Source organism: Orycteropus afer, unplaced genomic scaffold, assembly GCF_000298275.1.
Source record: "Orycteropus afer afer isolate SDZICR_OR568_19922 unplaced genomic scaffold, OryAfe1.0 scaffold00047, whole genome shotgun sequence".
NCBI lineage: Eukaryota > Metazoa > Chordata > Mammalia > Tubulidentata > Orycteropodidae > Orycteropus > Orycteropus afer.
In genome coordinates, this window is record NW_006921634.1 from 5,296,414 (window position 1) to 5,308,913 (window position 12,500).

The following is a 12,500-nucleotide window of genomic DNA, read 5'->3' on the forward strand; positions in this document are numbered from 1 at the left end:
TAAGGGAATTGGTTAAAACCAGACTAATCTTACAAGAGATGTGAAAAGGAATCCTTTGGACAGAGAAGCAACAGCAGCCAACAATAACTGACCATTAATACACATGATGATATAACCCAGAAATCAACCCAGCTTTGGAAGTATCCAAATTAAATAAGCCTTCAAGATTTTAAACAGGGAACCAGAGATATCAATTGACAAATGAGGACAACTACAAACCAAAAACAGGGAAAAAACTGTGTTGTTACAGAACTTCTAGATGGCAGGGAAGTCAAGTAAACTACATGATAGAACAGACTGTTCTACACTTGAAAAGAAATGAATAAATCACAGGGTAACCTCAAAGAAAAATGATAACTCTTCACATCAAAATAAAAAGAGGACCAGCACAAATATTTAGCAAATACTAAAACAATAACAACAAAGGAAGTGATAACACGATTCATAAACAAAACGAGCTCAGCACAGAAAATTATATGGAACAAAGAAATTGACACCATGAAAAAGCACATAAGAAAAATGACAGTAACAAATTCAAATTTGCCAATAATTACATATCTGGCAAGGGACTTATCTCTAAGATTTGTAGAAAACACCAATGCCTCAAAACCAAAGGAATTAACAATCCAATTGAAAAATGGGCAGAAGACATAAATAGACACTTCACTGAGGAGGATAGTAAGGTGGCCAGCTAATACATGAAGAGATGCTCACAATCATTGGCCATCAGAAAGATGCAAATCAAAACAACAATGAGATACCATCTTGCTCCAACACTAGTAGCAAAGTTCAATAAGACAGAAAATAACAAATGCTGGTGGGGATGTGGAGAGATTGGCACTCTCATACACTGCTGGTGGGACTGTGAAGTGATACAACCACTGTGGAAAGCAATATGGCAATTCCTTAGAAAGCTGGAATTGGAGATACCATTTGACCCAGCAATCCCATTACTAGGTATATATCCTCGAGAGGTGAGAGCCAGGACAGGAACAGATATATGTACACTCATGTTCAGCACAGCACTATTTACAATAGCAAAAAGATGGAAACAACCTACGTGCTCATCAGTGGAAGAGTGGATAACCAAACTATGGTACCTACACATAACGGAATGCTGAGCTCTAGTAGCGTAGTGCCTAAGGCACTTGATTGCTAACCAGAAGACTGGTGGTTCAAACCCACCAGCCACTCCTAGGAAGGAAGGTTGGGCAATCTACTTCTGTAGTTGATACCGCCTCGGAAACCCAAGGAGGGGTCGCTATGAGTCGGGTCCAACTTGACGGCACATAACAAAACAACAAACGCAGCATTAAAGAATAATGTAGAGTCTGCAAAACACCACATAATATGGATGAACTTGGAGGACATTATGCTGAGTGAAATAAGTAAATCACAGAAGGACAAATATAGTATTAGTTTGTTGTTGTGGAGGGTCAAGGAAAGGTTTATACATGGAGTGAAACTTTTTCTTTTTGTTGCCAGGGGTGGGAGGGCAGGGGTGGGAACACTGCAAAAAAAAAAAAAAAAAAAAATTGAAGCATATCACTTTAGTTCTGTGTATTTCACTGTACATAAATTATATGTCAATAAAATGCATTTAAAAGGAAAAAAAGAAAGAAAGATTAAGCCTTGGGAACCTTATGTGGCAGTTCCATTCTGTCCTATACAGTTGCTAGGAATCTGAATTGACTCAACTCGCTGTTTGGTTTTGGTAAATTTGGAGTTATATAACCTAAGTTCATAGCTGCACTTGAAGGAGATGTGTCCTCTAGGACAAATCCTTTTATTCTCTCTAAGTCTTGGTTTCCTAATCTGTTAGTAATACCTGTTCGTCATTTCACAGGGTACTTCTGAGCATCTGGAGACATAATGAATATGAAAGTACTTACCAATGATTAAGAGCTACATGAGCATGAATGACCTTGGGCATCCTGAAACTTCATTCACATTTCTTTTCAAATTCCATTTTCCCATCCTCAGGTCAAGAAAAATACACTGATCTATTTAGTTTACAAAAGAGTGAAAGAAAATGGATAGGGTTTTCAGAATAATGGAAATTTTCACATTGAAATGAAATGATCACTCTTCATTCAATCATATGAGTGCTATGGAATACTTATTAAAACTAATAACCTGAGTTATTTTATACAATTCATCTATGAAACTGAATTTGTCCAGAAGCAGCAAATGGTTTTATGAAATTCAGATGGAACCTGGAAGGAGCAATGTGGAAGGGAATTAAACTGATAACCATGTTAAAGTAGCCAATTATGTGAATGTTATGAAAGTAGAGTGCAAATAAAAGATTTTAAGAATCAGAAGTAAATCAACTGGATGTATTGGGAAGGAATTCTGTTCCTAAAATAGATACAAGAATATTTTTCAAACACAAATTCAAGTGCTTAAGTCTTCTTAAGCCTAGCAACATTTTAGCTTAATAGCAAAGAATGTTTGTCTTGAGCATTGTGTTCTTTTTAACAACTATCTGTTGTTGTTGTTATGTGCCGTCGAGTCGGCCCCGACTCATAGCGACCCCTCCTTGGGTTTCCGAGGCAGTATCACTACGGAAGTAGGATTGCCCAACCTTCCTTCCCAGGAGTGGCTGGTGGGTTTGAACCGCCAGCCTTCTGGTTAGCAGGCAAGTGTCTTAGCCACTATGCTACCAGAGCTCCTTAACAACTATCTAGACAGGATCAAATTGACAGCAACTTGAAAGGGTTGATAGGAAGCAGCGAGGGGCAGTGAGTTTATGATAACAAGGGAGAAATAATTTGGAAAAGGAATAAATGGTTGCTACAATCTGAAGAATACAATCAATGTCATTGAATTGTACATGTAGAAATAAAAAATTCTTCAAAATCTCTCAAAGTAGTTGTAGAGTATAACATTCTTTCTTGTCCTTCACTCTATGAAATGTTAAGTCAGGACAGTGAGACAGAGCTTCTGTCATCAATTATTCTTGGAATTTGCTAGAAAAAGGAAAGAATTTGGAATGGTCACCCTGGGTTCCACTCAGTTTCTCCACTTAGGAGCTATCTCCTTCTTCCTGAAAGGGAGCCAGTACTATCTGCTCTGCCAACACATAGTTGTTCTAAGGACCCAGTGCGCTGTCTCGGGAAGACAGGTAAAAATGCCGCAGTTACCGCGACCAGAGTACTGAGGACTGAGCAATGCAGTTAAACCTAGTCCCTCCCACTTAAAAGACACTTTGCTGAACAGAGAGAAAAGCAGCTCTCTTCACCTCGTCTTTTATCCCGTTTCAGTTTGGTGTAGGAGAAAGAGCACCCAAAGAGATTTAAGGATCTTGGATGCTGTTTATATCTTGTTCCTTATTTAGTTCGTTCATTCATTCCACAATCACCTGACTCCTGTTTAGTGCTGGACACTGGTTTACGTACTGGGGGCCCTAAAGAAGAAAGGGCCCAGAGTGTGGTCTCGGGTTGCTCTCGGTCTATAAGTCACTAGACGCATGGCTGCGGGATAGCTAGGTCGCGCGCGCTTGGGCTGAAGTTTCCCGCGGCCCAGGACCCTGCACCTTGGGGGGCTGCCCCAGCCACCGCCACCGCCACCGCCACCCGCACCCCAGCGGCCGCTAGCTCTGGCCGCGTCCCCATGGCAACCGAGGCTAAGCGGCTGGCCGGCAGTAAGCCGGGCGGGAGAGGCTGTAACGGCCTAGGCGGCCGCGCGGCACCCAAGCCGGGACCGCGGGAGCGCGTCGGCGGGCGGTGGGGCGCTCGGGGCGGGGCGGCCGGGAAGCCCCGGCGTCCCTGCTCCCGGGGTCTCAGACCTGTCGGGCAGGCGCGGCGCTGCGCAGGTAACCCGCCCACGGGCTCCCCGGCTTCTCCTCACCCTCTGACCTTCATCCCCTGGGGCTGGCGTGGGCCACCCTAGATGGGCGGGCGCGACCCAAACAGGCCATTTGCTCGGGGGAGACTGGAGCTGAACTGTGCGTGGGGCGGGGCTGGGGGCTGCGTTAGGTTCGGGCCGCGAAACAGCTGGAAAGACCTAGGGATGCAAGAACATCCTTTGCAGAATCCAGAGCAGAGATTCTCCCCAAGTTAGAAGTCTGGGTTCTAGTTGTGTGGCCTTGGACAAGTAACTTAGTATGTTATGCTTAGTTTCGCTGACATAAGTGAGGAGTTCGAGAACCAACAAAACCATTTATTCATTCCTTTCTGCTGGCCCAGTGTTGGCGTTCACCGCCCCTGCGCCTCGCCCCCTCCACTGTACGCAATTGCAGGATTTCCTTTAAATTCTTTTGATTTGGGAGTGGTATGAGCCCAGGACCCTTCGTCCTCATCTTACCACTTAGTCTGGTATTTGATTGACTTTTATTCAGTGATTTGGAGGAGTTGAAGTCATTTTAGATTTTTTGACCTTTTATCCTTATGGACTTTTTTCACTAAAACTTTGTTGCTGGGGAGAAAACCTTCTTTTACTTTAGGCAAATACTAATATAGCTGTTTGGTCAAGAGGATGAGCCAATGCCCATGGAACAATTGAGGAATCGTAAGATTTCTGTTTTCAGGCAATTCTTAACCTTTTTGCCCTGTGTATCATAGTTTATTAATTCCAGTAAAACTCAGAAAGGGCCAAAGAAATGATTTACTCAAATAAAGGCAATCCAAGTGAAAGGCAAGTTGGAGAACACCCAACTGCAACTCCTCTTGAGTAAGAATTCTATTTTCCTCATCCTCTGTACTGAGCACAGTGCCTGGTACTGAGCTATGATTCTTCAGTAAATAGTGAATGAGTGCTCATTTCAGTTCCACATATTTCAACTCATTACTAAACCAATGTCATAAATGCATGGGTTATCCCTCCACCAAAAAAAAAAAAAGTCCAAATTTCAATATTTTGTAGAATCAAGGGTTACTCGACTCAGGAAAACTAACACTGGCTTGCCAATAGCAAAATTTTCGGGTTTTATAGCATTTTAAGACTCCAGATATTTTTTTCCCTTCACAGATTAAAAGTCAAGAACCATAAACCAGAGTCAGCAGCTTCTCAACATGGAGAACCAGGCCCAAAATGCAATAGGGTAAGTGCTGAGAAATTCTGTTTAACAAGTTGATTTTTTAACTATGCCAAAAACTCCCTTATGATGCATGAATTTTGAAATTTCTTATTAGTAGAATGATATGTCAATTATTTTTGGTGAGAGTCAGGGAAAACTTAAAGTGATTATAATTACTAATCTATAGTGTAGTGCAGTTTTGACTCTCTGGATTTACACTTGACCATCACCATTTTCCAATCACTTTAAGTGACTTTGTCCACTGTCTTGGGGTGATAGGTGCCTATGTCCAGGAATCTGCCATTGCAGGCCTGGTGCACTCTTAGGTTCTCACAGTATAGCACCTCCTGGCCAGTTTCTCTCTTCTTGCTGCATCACGTGTCCCAAACTGCCCTGTACTCTTGACCTTATGGCTGAACTTGCCACTTCAACACAGCGCCAAAATAGATCCAACTCCGCAAAATAGCAACAAGGATGGATATTAAACCAGAATTTGTATGGCATTCTCCATCATAGAAATTCAGTCAAATTCCTTTCATAAACATCTGTCCCTACTTCTTCCCTGCCACTAGCACCACAAAGTTTCCTCTTGTTTCATTAGCCATTTGGCCACACTACATGAGCCCAGAGGCAGATGTGAGGGTGAGTGAACATATTTCTGTAGTTCCTCTTCTTGACTATGACCAGCCTTGGCACTTGTCGACAACTCCAGGTGTCTCACTTTTACTTACTACACTCAGACTTACTTTAATGTCAAGCAGAAGGAAAGCTGCACAAGTCTGGAGGATAATGTTGTTTCTGTTGTGAGGTGCTGTTGAGTCAACTCTGACTCATAGTGTCCCTGTGTAAAACAGAACAAAACACGGCCCAGTCCTGCGCCATCCTCACAATTCTTGTTATACTTGAGCCCATCATTGCAGCCACTGTGTCAGTCCATCTTGTTGAGGGTCTTCCCTTTCTTCACTGACCCTCTACTTTACCAGGCACGATATCCTCCAGAGAATGGTCCCTTCTAACAACATGACCAAAGTAGGCAGGATGAAGTCTGGCCATTCTCACTTCCCAGGAGCATTCTGGCTGCACTTTTTCTAGAACAGATTTGTTTGTTCTTCTGGCATCCTTCACTAAGACCATAATTCAAAGACATCAATTCTTCAGTCTTCCTTATTTGTTGTCTAGCTTTCACATGCATATGAGGCAATTGAAAATACCATGGCTTGGCTTAAGCACACCTTAGTCTTCAGAGTGACATCTTTGCTTCTTAACAGTTTAAAGAAGTCTTTTGCAGCAGATTTACCCAGTGCAGTATGTAGTCTGATTTCTTGACTGCTGCTTCCATGGGTGTTAATTGTAGATCCAAGCAAAATGAACTCTCTGACATCAACCTTTTCTCCATTTATCATGATGTTGCTTACTTGTCCAGTTGTGAGGATTTTTGTTTTCTTTATTTTGAAGTGTAATCCATACTGAAGACTGCAATCTTTGATCTTCGTCTTCATCAGATGACTTGAAGCACTTCATAATAAATACTTCAAATCATCTTCACTGTCAGCAAGCAAGTGTATCATCTGTGTATTCCAGGTTGTTAATAAGTTTTCCTTCAATCCTGATGCCACATTCTTCTTCATATAATCCAGTTGCTCAGATTATTTGCTCAGCATACAGATTGAATAAATATGGTGAATGAATATAACTGTAACACAGACCCTTCCTGATTTTAAACCAGACAGTATCCCCTTGTTCTGTTCAAATGACGGCCTCTTGGTCTATGTATAGGTTCCTCATGAGCACAATGAAGTATTCTGAAATTCCCATTCTTCACAATGCTATCCATGATTTCATGATCTACACAGTCAAATGCTTTTGCATAGCCAATAAAACACAAGGAAACATCTTTCTATATTCTTTGCTTTCAGCCAAGAGACATCTGACAGCAGCAATGAAATCCCTCATTTCACATCCTTCTTTTGAATCCAGCTTGAATTTCTGGAAGTTCCCTGTCAATATACTGCCGTGACCATTATTGAATTATCTTCAGCAAAATTTTACTTGCATATGATATTAATTATGTTGTTTGATAATTTTCACATTCTGTTGGATCACCTTTTATGGAATGGGTACAAATATGGATCTCTTCCAGTCATTTGGCCAGGTAGCTCTCTTCCAGATTTCTTGGCATAAACAAGTAAGTACCTCCAGCACTGCGTCATTTGTTGAAACATCTCAATATGTATTCCATCAAGTCCTGGAGCCTTGTTTTTCACCAATTCCTTCAGGGTAGCTTGGACTTACTTCTTCCTTCAGTACCATTGGTTCTTGATCATATGCTGCCTCCTGAAATAGTTGAAGAGTGATGAGTTCTTTTTTGTACAATGACTTTGTATATTCTTTCCATCTTCTTTTGATGTTTCCTGCATCATTCAATATTTTGTCCATAGAATCCTTAATATTGCAACCTGAGGCTTAAGTATTTTCTTCAGTTCTTTCAGCTTGAGAAATGCTGATCATATCCTTCCCATTTGGTTTTCTAACTCCAGGTCTTTGCACATTTCACTTTCATACTTTGTCTTCTCAAGCTGCCATTTGAAATACTATGTTCACCTCTTTTATCTCATCATTTCTTCCATTTGCTTTAGCTGCTTTCCATTCAAAAGCAAGTTTCAGAATCTTTTCTGTCATCCATTTTGGTCTTTTCTTCCTTTCCTGTCTTTTTAATGACCATTTGTTTTCTTCATATATGATGTTCTTGATGTCATCCTACAACCCATCTGGTTTTTGGTCATTGGTATTCAGTGCATCAAATCAGTTCTTCAGATGGTCTCTAAATTCAAGTTGGATATAATCAAAGTCATATTTTGGCTCTTATGGACTTGTTTTAATTGTCTTCAGCTTCATATTTGAACTTGCATATAAGCAGTTAATGGTCTACTCCACAGTTAGCTCCTGGACTTGTTTTGAGCTTCTCCACTGCTTCTTTCCACAGATGTAGTCCATCCAGTTCCTGTGTATTCCAAAATGGAATCTTTTTTAGATCATATGGTTGATGGCATATAAAAAGTCATTTTCTGGAGCAAGCAAGGTCCATGTGTATAGCTGCCATTTTTGTTGTTGAAAATAGGTATTTGCAATGAATAAGTTGTTTGTCTTGGAATATATAATGTGATTTCCAGAGTCATTTCTTTCTAAGCCCATATTTTCCAACTACTGATAATTCTTCTTTGTTTCTAACATTCACATTCCAATCACCAGTAATAGTCAATACATCTTGATTGCAGGTTTGGTCAATTTCAAATTGCAGAAGTTGGTAAAAACTTCAGTTTCTTCATCTTTGGCTCTAGTGGTTGGTGGATAAATTTGAATAATAGTATTAACTGGTCTACCTTGTAGGCATAGCGATACTATCCTATAACTTAACATACTGTACTTCAAGATAGACATGAAACATTCTTTTTGATGATGAATGCAGTGCCATTCATCTTTAATTTGTCATTCCTGGCACAGCACATCATATGGTTGATTCAAAATGGCCAATAGCACTGCATTTCAGCTTAGTAATGACTAGGATATTGATCTTTATGTGTTCTGTTTCATTTTTGACAACTTCTAATTTTCTTAGATTCATACTTTGTACATTTCATGTTCCAACTATTAATGGGTGTTTGGAGCTGCTTCTTCCCATTTTGAGTTATGCTCCATCACCAAATGAAGGTCTTGAAAGCTTTACTCCATCCACGTCATTGCAGTTAACTCTGCTTTGAGGAGGCAGCCCTTCCCTACTTGTATTTTGAGTGCCTTCCAACCTCAGAGGCTCATCTTCTGGCACTATATCTGGCAATATTTCAGGGCTATTCGTAAAGTTCTCCAGTAATATATCAGACAGTGTTTCACTGCTATTCATGAGATTTTCACTGGCCAGTTTTTTGAGAAGTAGACGGCTTGTGTCCTTCTTCCTAGTTTGTCTTAGTGGGGAATCTCCACTGAAACCTGTCCACCATGGGTGATCCTGCTGCTATTCAAAATACTGGTGGCATAGCCTCCAGCCTCACAGCAACACATTAGCCACCACAGTACAACAAATTGACAGACAAATGGTGGCGGATGATAATAGCATCACTTTTTTTTAGCTCCTATGGCATACTTTTCTTTACAACAGCCCTAGAGGTATTCTCATTTTACAACTAAAAAAGCTGTGTATATTGTTGTCTAAGTTCATGTAACAAAGAGATACTAAAATACAGTGGCTTAAGTAAGATTGAAGTATGTCTGTCCCATGTAATAGAGACAGTAAGACCATTCCTTTTAGTATAACCTGGAAGCAATACATGCATATCACTTCTGTTCACTTTTCTTTGTCCAGAACTAAGTCACAGAGCCATAGCTTGCTTGCAAGGAAGACTGGAAATCATGGTGTCTTACTGGTCAGGCATATGGCCAACTAAAGCTTACAAGCTCTGGTGGCATAGTGCCTAAGGCATTTGACTGCTAACCAGAAGGCTGCCAGTTCAAACCCACTAGCCACGCTTCAGAAGGAGGACTGGGCAATCTACTTCCGTAGAGATATTGCCTCAGAAACCCAAGGAGGGGTTGCTATGAGTTGAATCCGACTCGACAGCTGTGAGTTAAAGCTTAGTAGTTCTAAAATAAATGAAGAAGAATGAATATTTGTAGAAAACTAGCAGCCTCTGCCACACCGAGGCTCAGAAAAGAAGAAAGTGAAAGAAAGCAGAAACTTAACCCAGAATATACAATTGGTTAGTACAGGAGGTGGGATTTGAATTCAGGTATGTCTAGCTTCAATCCCTGCATTCCTTCTTTAACTGGAAATAGATGACAATGAAATGCGGGAACAGGCTGCTGAATAGCCATTGCAGAGCCAGGTTAGGGTTCTGGATTGAGAAGGTAAGCGTTGAGTCCTTAGTATAAGAATGGCATTAAAGGCTGAGATGCAGATTGAAGGTCTCAAACCTAAGTTTAGATACCAAATATCACTTTACGTTTGCAAAAAAGTCTTGAGGGCCATGGAGACTACTATTCCTCTTCATTCATTATTTTGAAAATAATTTTTGAGTACTGAGTCAATTTGACTCACTGTGACCCCTCCTTGGGTTTCCAAGGTGGTAGCTCTATAGAAATAGATTGCCCAGTCTTCCTTCTGAGGAGTGGCTGGTGGGTTTCAACTGCCAGCCTTCTGGTTAGCAGTCAAATGCTTAGGCACTACGCCACCAGAGCTCCCTTTGGAATATAAACCAAGCACAACACTAAGCCCTGTGGTTCATACAAAGATGGTTAAGAAAAAGACCTTGTCCTTAAAGAACTTTGAATTTAGTAGGCAACCATAGAGCTTGCTTGGGCATAACTTAATTACAAACAAGTTAATGAGAATGACTGGAGGTTCTATGAGGAACCATTTCTCTCACCACAGCAGACATGGGACCAGACATTGTCTACCATGGTTTCCAAAGCATGGGAACCCCAGGTTGGCTTTGACTTTGTCCCACATGCAATTAAGAAATACATTAAACCCTGTATAATGAATACCATAAAACCTCATTCATAAGGGACTTGTTATGTAGCTTATCAAATCATGTCACTTAAATACACAGAATTAAAGAGCAACCTTCATTCATCAAATATTTATTTAGAGTCTACTGTGTTCCACTCTATAGCTCTGGTGCCACAGTGGTTAAAACAATCAGCTGCTAACCAAAATGTTGGCAGTTCAAACCCACCAACCACTCCCAGGAGAAAAATGAGACAGTGTGCTTCTGTGAAGATTTACAGCCTTGGAAACTCTGTGGGGTATTTCTGCTCTGTCCTATAGGATTGATGAGTTGGAATCCACTTGATGGCAGTGGGTTTTTATGTTCCATTCACTGGCTTAGGCCCTGGGAAGACAGCAGTAAACAAAATAGGCAAAGACTCTCCCTCAAGGGGTCTACATGTTAGTGGGAGAGACAGATAATAAGCAAACATATAAATGTGGGTCATATGATGATATGAAGAAAAATGAAACAGGATAAGGATGAGAAGAATAGAGAGTGAATGAGGTAGTCAACAAGGATTGTCTGGTAAGGTGTCATTTGAGCAGAGACCTGAAAGAATTGAGGGATTGAGCTACGTGGCTATCTGGGCAGAGAGAATCATAGACAGGGGGTACAGAAAGTACACAGGGCTAAGGTGGAAGCTTTTACATAGGACGGTGTGAGTGAATCATTATTCTCTGACATCACTGTTACAACAGGGTTTGCTTTTAATGTATCCATGTATTCCCCCGATATTAAGTGTTTATATTTGTACCACAAAAATGAAACTAAACTCCTAGTTGAAACAGTCCTACTTATGTGAATTTGTCCTTTTTATTTGTTTTGAGTGTGTGCCCAGCACATAAATATAGAATGAGTAAATAATATATTTTTTTCACCTTTTTATACAACCATCCAGATTTTGTTTTGTTTTCTTATTGATGAATTGCTATTCTTTATTAGTTTTCCCTTTTATGGTTTATTATTTTGTTCTGGTTTTTGAGTTGTATATTTTGTTCAGTTATTTTCATGATTCCTTTAAATAATAAAAGCATGTAAGGCTAAAGTCCCTTCTGAGCACAGATTTGGTGGCTGCCATAGGATTAATATTTCCACTCCCATTTTCTAAATAATCTCTTATTTAAAATTTACTTTACTCTTTGACTCAAAAGACATATAGAACATAATTTCTAGGGGATTTTAATGATCTTTTTATTATTACATTCTAATCTACCTACCACCATCGTCATAGAATATGACCTATATGATTTGTACTCTTGAATTTCATTAAGATTATAGTATTCTTGTCATCTATTATGTAATCAACTTTTCTAAAGGTCCTTTACCAAAAAAACCAAACTCACTGCCATCGAGTCATTTCTGACTCATAACGACCCCCACTGGGTTTCCGAGACTGTAAATCTTTACAAAAGTAGATTGCCCCATCTTCCTTCCCCGGAGCAGCTGGTGGGTTTGAACCACTGACTTATGGGTTAGCAGTCAAGTGACTTATCCACTGGGCCATCAGAGCTCCATTAAATGTCCTTTGTGCATTTGAAAACAAATGAAAATTCTCTGTTGGTTGAGTAAAAAGGTTAAAAAGTTTGCATATCTATATATACATAGCAACCCTTCTAGGGTTTCCAAGGCGGTATCACTATGGAATTAGATTGCCCAATTTTCCTTCCAAGGAGTAGGTGGTGGGTTTGAACCACCAGCCTTCTGGTTAGCAGTCAAATGCCTTAGGCACTACGCCACCAAAGCCCTTGATATATATACACATATATATATACCAAAACGAAATCAAACTCACTGCCGTTGAGTCTGATCAGACTCATAGAGACCCCTCCTTGGGTTTCTAAGGTGGTATCACTACAGAAGTAGATTGCCCAACCTTCCTTCCAAGGAGTGGCTGGTGGATTTGAACTGCCAGCCTTCTGGTTAGCAGTCAAATGTCT

General features: G+C 40.4%; 1 protein-coding gene across 1 annotated transcript in view; it reads left to right on the top strand.

Annotated features, from left to right (window-relative positions):
• The first annotated feature begins 3,615 nt into the window (after nt 1–3,615).
• The window catches only part of DEUP1 (deuterosome assembly protein 1), a 128,165-nt gene continuing 119,280 nt past the window's right edge, over nt 3,616–12,500 (top strand). Inside the window, exon 1 of the mRNA XM_042780569.1 lies at nt 3,616–3,817. Within this exon, the coding sequence (XP_042636503.1) occupies nt 3,616–3,817 (202 nt within the window). The remainder of the gene's footprint in view (nt 3,818–12,500) is intronic.